The 17,805-nt window shown below is 42.7% G+C and overlaps 1 protein-coding gene across 2 annotated transcripts in view; it reads right to left on the reverse strand.

The window, feature by feature from the left end:
• The window catches only part of tenm4 (teneurin transmembrane protein 4), a gene marked incomplete at its 5' end in the record, with an annotated part of 244,856 nt that overhangs the window by 21,042 nt on the left and 206,009 nt on the right, over window positions 1-17,805 (reverse strand). For both annotated transcript variants that reach the window (XM_079513576.1, XM_079513575.1), the window contains 4 exons: window positions 783-1,056; window positions 2,525-2,792; window positions 3,754-4,829; window positions 8,127-8,423. In XM_079513576.1, the coding sequence (XP_079369702.1) occupies window positions 783-1,056; window positions 2,525-2,792; window positions 3,754-4,829; window positions 8,127-8,423 (1,915 nt within the window). The remainder of the gene's footprint in view (window positions 1-782; window positions 1,057-2,524; window positions 2,793-3,753; window positions 4,830-8,126; window positions 8,424-17,805) is intronic.

Genomic DNA, 17,805 nt, shown 5'->3' on the forward strand with positions numbered 1-17,805 from the left:
ATCTCTTTGTCTCTCTCCGTATGTGCGCGTACGCACGCGCACACGCACGCACGCACGCACGCACGCACGCACGCACGGTGTCAGTGTCCTCTGCTCTCATTGGTTGTAATACAGGCCTTTCTCTGTGTGAGGTCGCAATTCAGTTCATACTGTATGATGTACAGTCGGCGAGAAAGCCAAATATCGAACCTGCTAGATATTCAGAAACGGTAAGGAAGGCTTTTATCGACGCTATATCTTCTCGCAGAGCCTTTCACACACAGCGAGCTAAACCTTGGCGATCAAAGCCAGATCTTGCGTCAGATCGGGAGTTTTGTCGGCGAGTGCCAAAAATGGTCCCCGAGAGCATAATCGGAGCAAATATCGTGCATTGTGTACGAGCCATACATTTAAAAAAAGAGTAGGCTATTGCATACTAGGTTCCCAACTTGCATCGTTCCCAAGTAGGTCGGTGGCTGGCGGGCAGGTCTAGTGTAGTAATTCAACAATCCAGTCAAACCCCAGCCAAACACACAGACTTCATTCTTTTCTGGCCATAGAGTGCAAATTTCAAATTGTGCCACTGCACTATCTACCGTACTACAAATACTATTACTGCACTAAAGCAGTGGTTCTCAGCCTTTTCAAGCCGAGACCCCCCAAAATAATCATATTTGAACGAAGAACTGCCACTTGGAATGTAGGAGTTGAGCCCCCCAATCATGTAAGGACCCCACAGGTTGAGAACCCCTGCACTAAAGCCCGGGCTGGGGCGTTCTGGCGGCAGCAGCACCAAACCTTACCGGTCATGTAGCACTTAATCTCCTTGTCGTTGCTGAGCGGGTTGTTGTTCTTGAACATGTACAGGTTGAAGGGCACGATGTGGTTCCCATTGTTGAGGCGGCTCCACACCTCGTGGTCGGGCGTGGTCCATCGGCCCGCAAGCACGTCGTAGTCACGGCGGCCCATGTGCACCAACCTGCTGAGTGGCTCGTACAGGCCCCCCTGGTAGCCCACCACCAGCTGGAAGCTGGGGTTGGTGTCCAGGTACACCTCGCCGAACGCCGTGTGGAGCACCTGTCGTTCGGAAGGTGAGGAAAAGGATAGCCCACGTTTACTCACAGAACTGCACTCTGTGACTACTTAACGACACATTGACTGCCAAGAACGTCTATAGATGTCCTATCAAATTCAACGCTTCACTGCCAAAGACATCTATAGACGTTCAAAGGTCTTTTCAGTGGTTTACGATAGATTGCGGTCTTCGCCAACGTATGATTGATTCTAGGTTATTAGTGACCGATAAAACCGGAAGTGAAAACTCGGTCTGCAACTGCCTCAATGTAAATAGATTTACAAAAATGCATTTATCTCAGATTCTTTTCCCAGATTGCATTTTTCAATGGCCCATAACTAAAGAATCGATGATCGCAGGTTTTTATGGGTGAAAGAATGGACGATCGTCCGTCACTACACACAGCGTTTGTTTACATCCGATTCACGTCTCGGGTTCCGTTGGCCTTCCAAATAAGGGTTTTCACAGAAAAACGTCCCCTTCCTATACAAACACATTGTAACTTCAAACTCTACGTGAGGCCGTGAGGGGACTGTGTTATATAAAAAACATTTTAGAAAATGTATGAAAAAAGTTATCGATAAAACATGGCCCTGCTCACATACAGTATTAGGAGGAGTGCAGTATGAGTCACCAGACCCAAGGACGGGTGTCTATCATGGTTAAAATGTAGTTTGAAGTTATAATGCATTCACCAAGGTTGAAAACCTCTGTTGTACAGTATAACATCACAAAGTATTACAGTAGATAGATGAATGATTGGACGATGCAAGACTGGAAATTACAAACGTTGAAAATACCAGTCCTTGAGGGAATTCAGTCTGTAGAGAATGAATCCAATTTGCTTTCCTCTGTAAGAGTGAGCGCTCATACTCTTTTATTTGCAAAGGACTTCAATGACGCAAAACCCTGCAGCAGTGGAAAGTAATATTTACAATACAATTTTGAGGCCATTTTACTTTACTTTACATTGTGTAAATGTCCATTTTAATCTCTTCTGCTTGACCAAATCTCGGCAGCAAATATTGTACTTTTTACTGCACTACAGTTATTTCAATTTAGTAGATTTAGATAATTACTAAACATATATTAACCAATTAGATAATTACTAAACATACATTAACCAATTAAGCGCTATTTTAGACTTCCTCTATTCGATCTACAAGCTCACAATCCGCGATACTTTGTGAGCTTGTAGATCAGCTATTTTTGAAAGATTTTGACACATTTTTTTTAACTTTTGTAAAAGAAAACATACATTTATGTTTCATACACTTTAAGTATTTGATGCCAATACTTAATAAACGACTTTTAGTAGAAAGCGTATTTAGACTAGTAAGTAACAGATCGACAAGCTCTTTCAGATCTGCTACTTTTGATGCCTTTGTGTGACGCTATTATTATGCTCAAGTAGGGCGTTTAATTTACGGAGAAAAAACCCAAACACAAGCACTTCTTCCATCAGCGCACCTGCTTGATCATGATGCCCGAGCCACTGAACACGGCCAGGGGCGTGCCGATGTTGTCGCAGGCCACGTAGAACTCGTCGCCGCTGCTGAGCTCCATGGCGAACAGGTGTCCCTGCAGGTCGTAGTAGAGCGAGGTGATCTCGGAGCTGGAGTGGTTGTACATGTGGGTGACCCGCGTGGGGCTGGACAGGTCGGCGTAGAACATCTGCAGGTGATGGCCCATGCTGGACTTACTGGACACGCGCCTGCCCAGGCCGTCATAGCGGTACCTGATGTAGTGGGGTGCAAAACAATTGAAACCAACCCCAATCCAAAACAAACAATCAACAAAATGATCGCTTAAAGGCGTAGTGAAACGGAAATGGTGGACATTTTATTTTGAAGTTTCAGACGGTCTCAAGTTGAAACACCGCTATGAAGTTTCTGAACCAATCAGAGCGTTGCATCCCTTCAGGCGATGGGACGGTAGCTAGGGACTGTTGCTATGCTATACGCAGCAGCGTGGTGTGTGTTTGTTTACAAATCAAATAGACGGCCAAGCTGTACCAGTTTACTGTTATGTGGCTTATTTCTACCCTATAATGTTTTCAGATACATATTTTAGCGTGATGATTAAGTTGAAACCGAGTAATACACTGTCTGGATGTTATCTGGAATGGGAATAAAAACGGAGGATTTCTGTAATCAATAGCAGCTGTGCTGCACGGATGCGCACATATGGAGAGGATACGGGTGAGCTTCATTTTTATTGGCTTTTATCGATGTGGGCCTCGACACGTCATCACGCAGCACGTTTTCGTTTTCAGGAAGTAATAAAATAAATATTTTTATGGACTTTTGATATAAAAACACACAAAAATGAGAATTTTCCGTTTTTTTTGGCATCCATTGTTAGGTATGCTCATATGATGACCACGGAGATGGTCTAAAAGTGTGAAAAACGTATTTTTCATTTCACTACACCTTTAACAATATAATATAATATTTATATAATATATAATATAATATTTAATATTTAATATAATAATATAATATAATTGTAGGTGAAAAGTCTGAAAACCTTCAAAAAAGTTTAAAATGCTCACAATATGTAGTAGTGAAAATAGCCCATCTGCAAACTCAGATAAAAAACATCTTCATTCTTTGATATACATGTTTTAACACAAAAACCACATCTCTTAATTGGTAAAGTAATCAATAGAATAATCACAAAACAAAAAACACCCTAACCTGATGCTCCAGCCGCTCGCTCTGTTGTAGACTTTGATCAGCAGGCCGGCAGAGTTGTAATCAAAGAAGTCGTTCCCGCGCTGCCTGAGGAAGCCGTCCTCGTCCATGCGGTACAGCACGTCCCCGAGCCGCGTGATGCGGTCCCTGACGTCGTAGCGCAGCGGCGTGAGCCGGGCGCTGTTCCCGGGGCTGAGGAGGTGCAGGTTGCCGTTCAGGTCGTAGCTGTACCGCCACAGCGGCTTGTCGTTGACGGAGACCACCTGCAGCTGGCCGTCAGCGTCGTACTCGTACGTGTAGCGTGTGGTGTTGGCGTAGGGCCCCACCTTCAGCTCCTTGGCCACCACGCGGCCCATGTTGTCATACTGCACCATCATCCAGTACATGAGTGAGCGAAAGATCTCATACTGAACCTCCTTGACGCGGCCGTAGGCGTCGAAGTGCTTGGTGTGGGTCATGACCGCCGTGGTGATGATCTGGTTGATGTCATAGTAAATGACACCGAACTTCCCGAATTGCTCCGCCTTGCCCGACACGTCGTCATAGCGGTACAGGTCGATGGGCAGCGGCGTCTCATTGATGACGGCCTGCATGCTGGTGACGCGGAAGCTATTGTCGTAGACGTAGTCGAAGCGGGCATTGACCATGCCCTCCTCGCTGAAGCGGAAGATCTGCCGGTCGATGAGCGGGCCGATCTGCCGGTAGCGTATGGTGCAGGTGAAGCCCTCGCTCTGCAGGTTGACCGTCTTCAGCATGCCGGCCACCTCGTCATAGGAGAAGGCCACGCGTGTGGTGTCGTACAGGATCTCCAGCAGCTTGGAAAGCTTGCCGTACTTGTAGATGATCCTGCGGCCCGTGCCCAGGTAGGTGGTCTGCAACAGCTGCCCGTCCTCACTGTAGTCCTGGAAGACCGAGGCGTTGCCCTCGGGTGGCCTGTAGGCGTTGCGGTAGTAGCCGATGGAGCGCGTGGTCTCCAGGGTCTGCCGGGCCACGTTGGGCATCGTCACCGAGGAGAGGCGGTCATTTTTGTCAAATTCAAAGATGTATTGCCGCTGACTGTAGAGCAGCAGCACCATCGACTGTGGAGAAAAGAAAAGAAAGGTTTCTTTAATGCTGAACTTGGATATAATTAGATCCATGCATCTGCATTGGGAGACAATGTAATATCTGATGTGCTCTTTTCTCATTATGCCTCTCATTCATCAGTTCCTGCCCCAGTGGCTGCCCGTTTAAAGATCGCAACAAAATAATACCCCTTCAGAAAATAACCAACAATGATGCTGCTATAAAACTATACAAGGGAAAACGGCCACGGGTCAAACGCAATTCAAAGTAGTTTGTATGAGTTGCTCTCACTGTTACCTGAGCACTTTCACAGTGCACAGTCATTCAGTAAATGTGGCTGGGTTTCATAGGGTTGGCAGTGTACAAGGGGTTGGGACGTGCCACGCTGCCGTCGCCGTGAAAGGACAAACAAAATGTCAAGCACACAAACACAAATCAGGCATGCATATCTGAGTCCACTGAATCCAATTTAGGTCTTGAAAGGGAAGCTGCATGATATCCCCCTGACATTAAGATGTCCATAAGAGATGGCTTCATAAGCACCCCGAGTCTTGTTCCATGTTTGCTGTATCTTTTGATCTGCCCAGCATGACAGCGCTAAAAAATTTAACGAGTCGCCAGGCTCCATAAGCAAATAAACGATGTCTTTAAATCATTTCTGTGGCTGTCACAACATGCCGCCAATGTCTCCTCGCTTAGCAGTGGCTGTGAAATTGGCTTCAAACTATTAACGGAGTGAATCGCTACTGTTTTCATATTAAATGTTAAATCTATAGCGCCCCTTTAAATTTCTTCCATAGACATCTTTTCTTTAATTAGAGAGCAGAACTGTTCTATTTTTGGGGCCGAGCAGCATTGGCAAACTGGGTTAACATTATCAACACATTATATAATATGTGTGAGATGCAACAAGCACACTTTTTATTACATCTCTGCGGATGTCTGAAACTGAGCTTGAAGATTAAGAGGATTAACCACTTAATGCCTTTATGCTTTGTTGACCACCAGGGGTCCCACAGAGCTCTATTCTAGGTCCGCTCCTTTTTACCGGCCCTACACCAAATCTCCTTACCGAAAACAGCTGATCTACAAGCTCACAACGCATTGCGTTTCACCAAATGTTCACCAGAATAGGTACACTACGGTTCATGTGGTTAAAAGATAGCTTTTGTAGTATACAGTTGGAGGCCATCGATATTGTCCTTTTCTTTTTGCTGAGGTTTGCGTGATCTGCGCAAAAGGACAGTTAACCCATTTTGGGCGGGAACCCCTTTTGGTGTTTTAAACATTATAATTTAGCTATTGAAAAATAGCAGATCTACAAGCTCATAGCGCGCCACCGAGTGGCGCGCTACGAGCTTGTAGGTCTGCTATTTCTGAAAAATCGTGAAAATATTTATTTCAGAAAACTGGAGGATTTAGAAGGATTTTTTTAAATTTTGAGGTCAGGCCTAAATGGGTCAAATGATAAGGGACAATATCGGTGGCACCCAACTGTATCTCACTTAACAGCATAAGGAGCATCATATGCCCCTTTCCCTTTCTCTCTTGCCCTACAGTATAAACACAAGGCAATTACGCATACATCCTGTGTGTGGTTTAACATAACATGCCCACTGTGACAGAATCACTAAGACTGTTCATGCTTTCCTTCATTGATTGGTACTGCCTTATATCCACTGCATGCTCACCTTTAATCATATTTCAGTGTGTGTGTGTGTGTGTGTGTGTGTGTGTGTGTGTGTGTGTGTGTGTGTGTGTGTGTGTGTGTGTGTGTGTGTGTGTGTGTGTGTGTGTGTGTGTGTGTGTGTGTGATATTTACATACAGTACCATGCCATATCTAGACAACAATATCAGTTACTTGCATTTGTTTATATACCTAAACATTTCTTGAAGTAACAAAGATGATGGAGCTTGCACGAAAACAAACTTCACCCACTGTTTTGCATCTAAGAACCTCATCTAAAACCTCATCTAAAAAGCTGATTCAGTTTTCTTCCACTGCTGACATCACAGCCTTGAGTCTGGTGGATTTAGCTGTTCAAACACCTTTCTCTACTGTTGTTTATTTTTCACCACAGTTTAATATAATCTGTTGTCCTGTCTTTAACCCTAGAACACTAAACATAACATTTTTGTTACACCATCACTAAACACGGGTATATTTTACGCAATATAAAATATTCCATAAAAGATATTTCTCATCAAAATATATTGCAGTACAGCAATACATGGCAACTTGAGGTACTCTTCTATAATATTTCATCATGACTTTTCACAAAACAAATAGATTTCATGGGGGGGCCCTATCATGAGGGGGGGGGAAATCGGTGAAAAACGTGCATATTATTTTAAAAATATTCCTAAAAAAAGAGAAATGAAGTTGGGAACTTCTCCTTTGGTCCACCCATTCTAAATCCTAAGACATGTGAGAATGGCCCAGTGAATACAAAAATAAAAAAGTCCATTGTGGGTGTATTGGATTTTTCTCTATCACACTATCACTAAACACGGGTGAAATTCACCCGAACACCTGCCTGTAGGAAAAACCAGGGATGTGGGCAAGGAAACAAACCTACCTTCTATGATGTCACTGAGTATCATGAAGGTACTAAAAGACCCACCCACCTGAGCCACCTCAGACATCAGCAACATTATGAAAATTGCAAAAATATAACCGCCCGTGTTCTAGAGTTAATAACGTGATTATTAACATTACGTCTATGTCTTTTGTATTACTATTCCGTCTGTTGCATGTCCCTCCCCTACTCTCTCTCTCTGTGATGCCTGTCTCTCCACACCAGTGTTGGTGTTGCATTGTGTTGCGGATTCAACTTTTTCATAGATTTCATACATTGCCTCATAGACTTGTTTGACAGCAGCACTATCTTCATGGATTTCATACATTGCCTCATAGACCTGTTTGACAGCACTATCATCAGCGTAAACTTGAGCTTCGTCTCTGTACTTGGTCTGCTAATTTTTCCCCCTAAACCAAACATCTTTGACGAAAATAGACGATCTACAAGCTTAAAACAGCTCGCACTGCGAGGCATTGTGAGCTTGTAGATCTGCTATTTTTGGCTAATGTTCTCATCAGAATAGGGATGCTAGAGTTCAAACTTGTTTAATGTAGTAACTCTGAAGAGCCCCTAGAGGTCCTGGACCCCCTGTTGAAGACCCGTGCTCTATGCTGTATCTGTGGGGGGAAAAGGACCATAAGGATTCAGTGCAAACACATCTCCTTTCAATGAACTTCTCGTTCGCACAAAGTACATTCCATTCCGCCGCTGCTCTCAGTGCTTCTCACCTTTTCGAGGTAAGTGTAACTCCACGATTTACCATCGGCAAAGATCTGCGAGGTGATCCTGCCATTCTGGTCGTACTCCATGCGGACGGACATGGTGCCTCTCTGGATGCCCGCCACGTGCCCGCCGGGCGAGTAGGTAACGTTGACGCCGTTCAGGCGACTGCTGGGCGCCCAGAGCGTGGGGCGGCCAGCGTGATCGTAGTGGATCCGTAACGTGAACTTCCTGTGGTCGTCGTAGACTTTCTCCGTTCTGGTGATCCGGTCGAAGTCCAGTGACAGCAGGTTCCTGTTGTGAACCTGCATGATGAGAGGGAAGACGTGGAATTAGACACGTATCATGTAACATCACGGTCGGGTGGAAACCTTGTATGTCCAAAAGCCTTACTTTTCAGGAAATGAAAAAAATAAATAAAAAAAGAACCAATGTGTTCCAATGGATCCAATGTAGTAATTATTCAGTCACAAGCACTTGTTAATACTTTTCACTGGTTTAATATTTATGTAACCCACAAGAGTAAATGTACAGTAGTCACTAGTCACGTTCACTTGCAATTTTATTTTTTTGCACATTTTTCAAAAGTAGCAAAAATAGCCAATCTACAAGCCAATCTTCCCAACGCATCACACTTGTAGATCCAGCTATTTTTGCAACTTTTACAAACAGAGGAAGTTGGGCATGACTCTACAAGAAAACGTGAAAAGTTGAAATATGGAGATAGAAGGTTTCTGCCTAACAGCAAGGACATAAATAAACCTAGGATAATATCCTAGATTTATTTATTCCTCCAACAGAGAATACATACAGTTGAAAGTTTGTGGTTTGGGGTTTTCATTTTCAGCGAGCATGGCACAAATATTTTACAGATTTTCTATCTCCAAAAGTGATTATTTCATATTCTCCTTTTAATAGTTTTTAATTACAACCATAGAGCCGTATCTCCGGAGTACAGGAGCCATTGAAGTGATGAAATTATAAAAATTACCATATTTCTTTGTTTGTGCAAAAAGAAAAAAGAATCAGCAGAGTCTTAGTGGGAGCCTGCCTATTCATGCACAACACATAAGAGTCCCACTAATCATTAAAATCATTTCCACCCTACTCAAATTATTAAAGTATTACCAGGGCACAGATGAGTCATCTGAGATGACTGTCATTTTACTTGGCCATTTCCTCAAATTGGAAAAGGAGGAAAAAAGCACACAAAAATCGATTCCACTCCTTGAAGATGAAATCAAAAGAACTCTGCGTTTGAACGACACTTCACAGCCATTCCACGTGGACGTGTGAGGGTGTGCCCGGTGCACCCTGAGCGGCACGGTGATCACAGCACCACCGTCAAGCCACTGAACGCAGTAATCCAGTAAAGGTCACGTCCAGGTCAGCGGCGAAGAGAGAGGGAGCCACTAAACAGCAAAGTGTTAATTAAACTCTACTGTACGTTTTGATAAAATTCCTGAAATACTGGAATAGTATCTCAAAGAAGTTGTTACGCTTCATGATGTGGATGCTTAAAAAAAAGATAATTTATTTTAATCGAATAAAGAATGAGTTTCCTCTCATCCAGTACAGGACACAGTGGTTTACACTAGACAGAACCAAGGTGACCTTGGTTACTTTAGTGCAGTGTATCTCAATGTCGGGTTGGGGACCACCGGGGTCTCAAATGGACCCTTACGGGGCGTGTAACTCTGAGAGTGTACAATTGTAAACACAGACGCCCAGAGATAAAACTGCGGGTCCTTGAAATTAAAAAGGATGAGAATCGTTGCTTCAGTGTGTCCCATATGGGCGGCCGTACAGTATTGAAGCAATGTTGCAAAACACTATCCTTATTTCTAAATCACACCAGGAGGTGGAGTAGCCTACATGAATGTGTTCTCCCACGGGAGTTCGTTATCTTGACACGATCCGAATGAGTGACCTTCTGGAATTATTATTCATTTCTTTATGCGTGGTCGTTGCCAAATGCAAGGTGCCCGTCCTTGATGCATGGCCATTAGAATGCCAAGTGCCAATCTTGGGTCTTCATCTTCCCAATTTAATATCTTGTCCAAGAAATGATTAAAATAGTTAGGTTTTAATAGGGACATAGTTAATGACTGCGTGTCGCAGCACACATGAGTCACCCGAGCCCCGCTGAAGACACCCTATACAGTGTGGGAAGAACTTGACTTGAGGAAAAGTACATAAGTATTGGCAACAGCAAAGTAAATGACTCATGCACACAACAATACTGCATTCCTCTGACATGTAGTGGAGTAGACATGGAAAAATGGAAATACACGAGTAAAGTAAAAGCACCTGAAAGTTGTACAAGTATACAGTAGTACTTAAATGTACTTGTATTCTTTCCATGACTGTCACCCTCCTACCTCATACCCATGTACCTGTCTAAATACTTCCTTAATGTCAACGAAGTCCATACCCACAACACCAGAGGGAGTTCAACAAACGTTGTGCAACCCTGATTCGGCACAAACAAGGGACTAAATTAATTTCGCTCCTATGCAACCAAAATGTGGAACGCCCTAACAACAGTCATTAAGACATGTGAATCCCTTGACTGCTTCAAAACCACTCTCAAAGGGCACCTACGGATGGCTGTAATTCGAAACTGGCCCCCGTAAAATCTGAATCCCCCCTCCCGACCCCTTTTCCCCTAACTGTTTATGTTTCTTCCCAGTGTACCTCCTTTTATGATGATTTTCCTGTTTTTTGATTATATAGAAGTGTATATTTGTACGTTATGATGAATTCATTGAATTGAACATGGTGGACCCTATTGTAAACAAGTGTAATGCTGTATGGTGTCGTCCACAGTTCTTTGTATTGAGTTGTGCTTGAAATGTACTGTAAATCTCCAAACTGTTAATACATTCTTACTGTATAATTACTGTATATTTCTCAATGTAATTGCATTCTCAGACACTGAATGTATGCGGAAGGACTAGAAAGCAGAAATAACATGCCAGACATGATGAAAGAGAACAAAAAAGTCAAATCATTGATGTCAGGTGGAAACCTTGCATGTCCAACACCATTTAATTTTTTTCTTTTTAAATGTTTATGTTTTAAAATAGTGAAAATAGCCTATTGACAAACTCACAACGTATCTAATGCGACCTGTTGTGAGCTTGTACATCGGCTATTTTCACTACATGTGTGTGAAACTCTTGTATAATGAGGGCATTCATGTACGGAGAAAAACATGTTGGAGATATGAGGTTTGTGCCCGAAGGCAGGCAGCATTATCTAGTAGGCCAGAGAAACACTCAGATTCTGATGCCATCTGTCAGATTCCGAGACAAGTGCATTTCCTTGCATACAGTTGCTGTCGGGCAGAAACCTCTTATCGCATTTTAACTTTTTCGTAAAGGTTTTCTACTTGATCATACTACAATGTCACACTAAAGCATCAAACACAAGATCCACAAGCTCTAAATGGGGCGCAAAGCAACGCATTTGGAGCTTGCAGATCTGCTACTTCTGCTATGTTATTTCCACCCGCAACAGAGATGATATTTGTACTATCTATACTTTATTTGAGTAGTTGTGCTTTTGGATAGTTTGGACTTTCACTTTCACACATTTCAAGGACAATTTTTGACTTTTGGCCTACCTTTATGAATGAACCACTTAATCCCTCATTCATTTTTACTTTTGAATACTACGATTTTAGGCCTACAAATTTGACAGAACAACTTTCACTTGTATTGAAGTAATATTTCAACCAGGGGTATCTACTGTATACTTTGACTTGAGTGCTGGAGTTGAGTACTTTGTCCACCACTGATTATGTCTTCATGGTGTCTTAGTGATTCGTCTAAAATTCTCTTCAGGTACAATCAAACGGCTGGGCTTTTTGCAGGCCGTTTGACAGCACTTAATGACATCTTAAAACAGCCCCGGAAAAGCCACCGTTTGGCTCATTTCCAGTGGCAGCGCCAGAGTGCGGCTGGCAGGGGGAGGGGGGGGTAGGGGGGGGGGGGGGGGGGTCACTGAATGCCGGGAAGTCTCGCTCTTTCAGTCTGGAGCTGAGAAAAGGCACGGTGGGGTCTGTCGCCTGTGAAGGGACGATTACACCAGAGGCAATTAATGTCACCAATACCTAATTGAGAGGATTACTTTACACTAAAAGCAAAAAGATTCATGAGTGCGCCCGGGTTCCCTGAAGGTTTGGGCCAGCGTGAGCAATTTGAGCCTGACGAATGAGAGATCCCCCCACCCTTTCTCCCACCTCCCCTTACCCGGCCCCCTCTTTGGGGGGCAAGGCGGGGAGTACACAGGGATTCACATCGGTTACTTTCTCTTTTCTACAGAGATGACTGCCTCCGCACACAAGACTTTTAGTGTCATAACAAGTGTCAAGCTGCCCGAGACAAGTTCAAATCATCTGTAGTTTTTAGTTACTTTTTGGTCAGATTAGCGGGGTTAAGGCATTAGACATCAAAGGGGCCCCTCCTACCCCTGGCATTCCAGGAAACACAGGATGTATGTTCACCTCCAATCTTCATAGCTGGGAGAGGCCCAGTGTTCTGTATAGAAGATTGCTGTGATCTGTACTGATGAATAGAAGGCACAGAGTGGCCTCCTGTCTGCTTCAACAGAGAAGAAAAACTAACCTTTCAGAGAGGTTTTAGGCCCCCTCCTCCGTAGAACAATAACCCACTCATGGGGAATTCTTTTAAATTTGGACTTTGGATTTGTTTTAACAAGCAAACCTTGAGGAAATCAGATGTGAGGCAATGAAGGGACAAAGACTATACTGTGTAGGTTGTAGGCACCAGGTCAAATTAACCAGTGTTTTCTGTAGAATAGATCATCACACCAATGCCAATATTGCACAGTATATCAGAAGAGTGGTTTTCAAAGTGGGGGCCAGAGGTGGGCAAATTGGAAAGGAAAATAAAATTAAATCCAATGGGAAAATTTGTTTGGGAACCCCTGTATTAGAATGCTTCTCAGCCAATGAAAGGTATTGACAAACCATGAAACAATCCTAATGCTTTTAACATTGCTCAAATACTACAATTATTTTCAATGATCAACACATCAGATATTTGTCATCTCAATATTGTTTTCTTTTAATGATTAATAATAAGTTCACTCTCGTTTACATTCTGCAGTGATGTCAACTGTATTAATTATTCAATTATAAATCATAAAACGTGTTTGTTACCATTATTATAAAGCAATCAGTAAAACTGTGAGAAATAAACTGTGATCTTATTTTTCTTAGCTGCCAACACTTTTTCACTTTTTCACACAAAACAGAACGTGTTCAAGAAATGCTTAACCCTGCTAGCGTGATATGGCAGGGACAACAACGTTTTCCCCCTCTTTTATTTTTCTTTTTACCTCACCTTATGGTGGCATGTTATGTACTGTACAAACCTACAGTGCATATGATGCTATTGTTTCTTAAATAACATGCACACACCTGATGCTATTGTTTCTTAAATAACATGCACACACCTGATGCTATTGTTTCTTAAATAACATGCACACACCTGATGCTATTGTTTCTTAAATAACATGCACACACCTGCATATGATGCTATTGTTTTTAAAATAACATGCACACACCTGCACATGATGCTATTGTTGCTAAAATAACATGCATACACCTGCATATGATGGTAATGTTTCTAAAAGAACACACCTGCCTATGTCCAAAACTGTACAAATTAAATAAACAGCGAAAATAGCAGATCTACAAGCTCAAATGGGTGGCTTCATGCCACGTTTCAAGCTTATGTAGATCTGTTACTTTTGATGCTTTTGTGTGACATTGTAGTATGATCAAGTAGGCGTTAATTTAGGAAAAAACACAAACAATGTAATATGGAGATACTGTAAGAGGTTTCTACCCGACAGAAGCAGTGACTTTTGTTTTGTTTCTACAAGAACATGTACACATGCTAATGTTCTAAACATTATGCATATACCTGTTACTGCATACACTATATTTTTAAATCTTTATTATTTCATCTATTTGTTATTATTCTGATTGTGACTCAGTCGCATCCTGTAGCATTATGGAGAAAAGAAGGTTTTGTCTTCGCCTCTCATTCCAGATTGAAGCCGTTTAGGATCGTGCTCTGGCAAGGAGTGGCAGTCCCATAAAATCGATTTGCTGTCGGGCAGAAACCTTGTATCTCCATATTTTTTTTGTAAATGAATGCCCTATGCCTACTCACAATGTGCCGCAAAACATGGAACGGTTTTGGACATACAAGGTCTCTGCCCTACACAGTGACAATTTACAAACTGCACAAGCTGACAGGCAGCCCTGTTACCATGGAGAGGTTTTGTGTGCTGCTGGCAGCATAAATCATGAGCTCGCCGCCTGGCCTGGGAGAGGCTAGGCAAGCCCTTAGCGGCACGTTGTCGCCGAGGGCAGGTGGGGTAAACCAGGTCCACGGCTGACCCGTTTAGCTTTACGATGCAAGGGCGCGTGCAGCGTGCAACACCATAAGAACGCACGTGTGCAGATAGGCGTGCTGCTGTGGTGTACAGCACGGCGAAGAAACCGAACTCGAAGCTATGGGGCTGTTAGAAACAGAAAGGAGAAAGTGCTGCCTGGGTTCAGTCACGGTGGCTTTCTCAAACACGTGCTGTTCAGTAAAACAGGTAGGTAATCTATTCCCTTATCCTGTATCCATCCACCTATATATAAAAGCAAAAAAGTTCTGATTGTGGTGAGGCAGACTGTAGGGAGAACATACTGTACTGAGGCACTCGTCTTCAGATGAAAAATAATACATGTATTGTTGAGCAAGGCAGCAGAGTTTGACCGATGTGTTTCGACACTTGGGTCTTCTACAGGGTCTGACAATTAGGGTGATTAGTCACAAAGCTAGGGTTGTGATAATTATGATATTTTACTTGAATGATAGCTGATCTACAAGCTAAAAAAACCCATCACATTGGTATGCGTTTTGATCTTGTAGATTTGCTATTCCCACTATTTTTAAAAATGTTTTTACGTGGACGATAGCGGTCGTTAGCTAAAAATGCTAAAACATGCTAATTGTTTTTTATTTTTTTCTGGATAAACCACAATACATCAAATCTCGTTCTCTCGGGCAAGGCTACCTGTGCAAAGGTAAGTTTATCTCATTCTCTCATTCTCAGTATTCAAGGAGTTAACATGGAAATGATCATGACGATTGTATTTGAAAAATGTATTTGATTACGGCATCTCAAAAAGGCGATTATGTAATAATTGTGACAGGCCTACAGCACGGACAAACACTTTGGACCCCATTTTCGCCAGTGCTATACTCCTTATCCCTAAACATCTTTGCCGTTTTTTACTATTTTGATATATTTTTTTAATAGTTCAAATAGCCAATATATACAAGCTCACAACATGCCGATATAGATCGGCTAGTTGAACAATTTTAAAATGTTTTCAAAATAGTTTAAAAAAAGCCAAATAAGTTTGTATAAAACATCAACACAGTACTTCTACCTAATCTGCCATCACCTCTGCACTTTCTCAAATCCGCCCACCCCCGGCACTCTCTCACTTTCTCTTTTTTCTCCTCACTCATTCACACCAGAATCCCCCCCACACACACACACCCCTTCCGCCAATCCCCGCCAGATCCCACTGCCAGACACACTCACCCAGCCACCCACCAAATATCACTTGACATGTCACTCAAGGTCGCTCAATGATTCCAGCTCCGTTCATCCCAGTGTTCTCGCCATTAGGCTGCTCCCATTTCCCCATCTCCCCTGGGGCCATTGTTTGTAACATACATTAGACAAGGCTTTCACAATGTCCAAAAGGGACGACGTACAGATGGACGGACAGACGGACGGAAGGGCGCCATTAAATGAACATCACAATGACAGACAAAGTGGCACCTCGCCGTTAGCCATGTTGTCTCCCCTGAACGAAGCCCACTCCCCCGCGGAACACAACTTAACCAAAGACTCTGTTGGCCTTATAACAGGCAACGCACAATGAAACCTAAGCAGGCAATTGAGCCGGAATAAATTCAAGAGCTATTGGCTTCCCCCCGCTGCTCGCGGGCCAATTTTCCAGTGGGTCATTATATATGTTCTAATAGAAAAAAGGTTGCTTTTCAGTGGTGGAAAGTAACTAAGTAGATTCATCCAAGTGCTGTATAGTGCAATTCTGAAGAATTTGTACTGGTCTCAGAGGCAAACATTGTACATTTTACTGCACTAAAATGTATTTAGCTAAAAGTTACGTTGTTGAAGTACATTATTACAAAATGTATGACCAATTACAAATTAAGCCCTAATGTATATTTGGAATAAATGGACCCTTCTGCACAATGAGCATTTGGTACGCAAGTATATATTATTTTGATGCCAATACTTTTGTAGTTTGAATTTAGGACTTTTACTTTACATTAGCACCATTTTGGTATTATACTTTTACTTTAAAAAATAAAAATAAAAAAAGGAAAAAAGAAAGAACTGTGAGTACATGTTCCACCACTGTGTTTATAGCATCATGAACGAGGAGCCGGCCTGTAACTGTAACTGTGTCTGTTATAAGGTTACGGTCATTCGTCAGCTAGGTCACACAGATTGATCGCGTCTGTTATTATATTGCCCCTGTAAAAGTTTGACTGTGCTGCTGAAATTTAAGACAACTCAGCCTTTCTCGCCCAACCTTTCCTTGTTCCTTTGAAGACGTGAACCAAAACTCTGGAGGGTATCTTTCACTCTGATGTATCTTCAGAGTGAAAACCTTTTATTCCAAATTTCAGTAGCCTACTTTTACTTTTACTCCACTACATCTCACTCAGAGGCAAATATTGTAATTTGTATATGCCTACAGTTTATATATACTGCATGTATTTGACCAGAAACAAACACATCTGTGGAACATGGAACAGGAAAATTCAAAATTGTCGTATTTCTCAAATTCTATTATACTATACTTGTGGGGACCTTACAGGCGTGCATCCATACACACAGGATTTTGTCCCCAAAAGAACTGGAACGGTCTGGAGAGAAGTGCATGGTGTCTCAGATTTCAGCAGCCCAGTCAAACCCTTTGGAGCAGCAATAACAGCCAGTCAGTCTATATGCCCTAGTTGGCAAACGGCCCTGATACTGTAAGTTAACCTGCTAGCACAAACTTTCACACAACCACAGTCGTGCTGTGACTGCAAGGTGGGTTTGTTAAGAATAAGTTGTGCCAACTCTGGTACCGGGTGCAGAATTACTCAGAAACTGTTACAGTAGTTTCACTTTACTAGGACATTTCTGACCCTTAGAAAGTGATTTCAATTGGTCAACTCCAGAAGAAAAAGAAGAAGAAAAAATATTTATTGCCTGAAGGAAACTTTGCTTTGTATTGCATTAAAGGAGCATTCAGTGATTTGGGTGATTTGGAAAACCACCCAGTCCGCCCCGGTAACAAAATGTGCACATGCACGCTCTACAGTGGGGGGAAGTGCAACAGGCCAACAGCATGTGCACCAAGGCCCGCCCCCACTCGATCATGATTGGAGGAAGTCCCCACTCATCCTGATTGGATGAAGGTTTTGCCACCTGCCACCAAAACTGAAACTAGGGTTTTTTGACCCCAGGGGCTCACTGGGGACAGGGAGGAACTCCTTATATGGTCAGCACACTCTAGGGAGGATTATCCAGAAAAAATGAAAAAATAAGTGATATTTGAAT

This window comes from Electrona antarctica (genome assembly GCF_951216825.1).
Source record: "Electrona antarctica genome assembly, chromosome: 11".
NCBI lineage: Eukaryota > Metazoa > Chordata > Actinopteri > Myctophiformes > Myctophidae > Electrona > Electrona antarctica.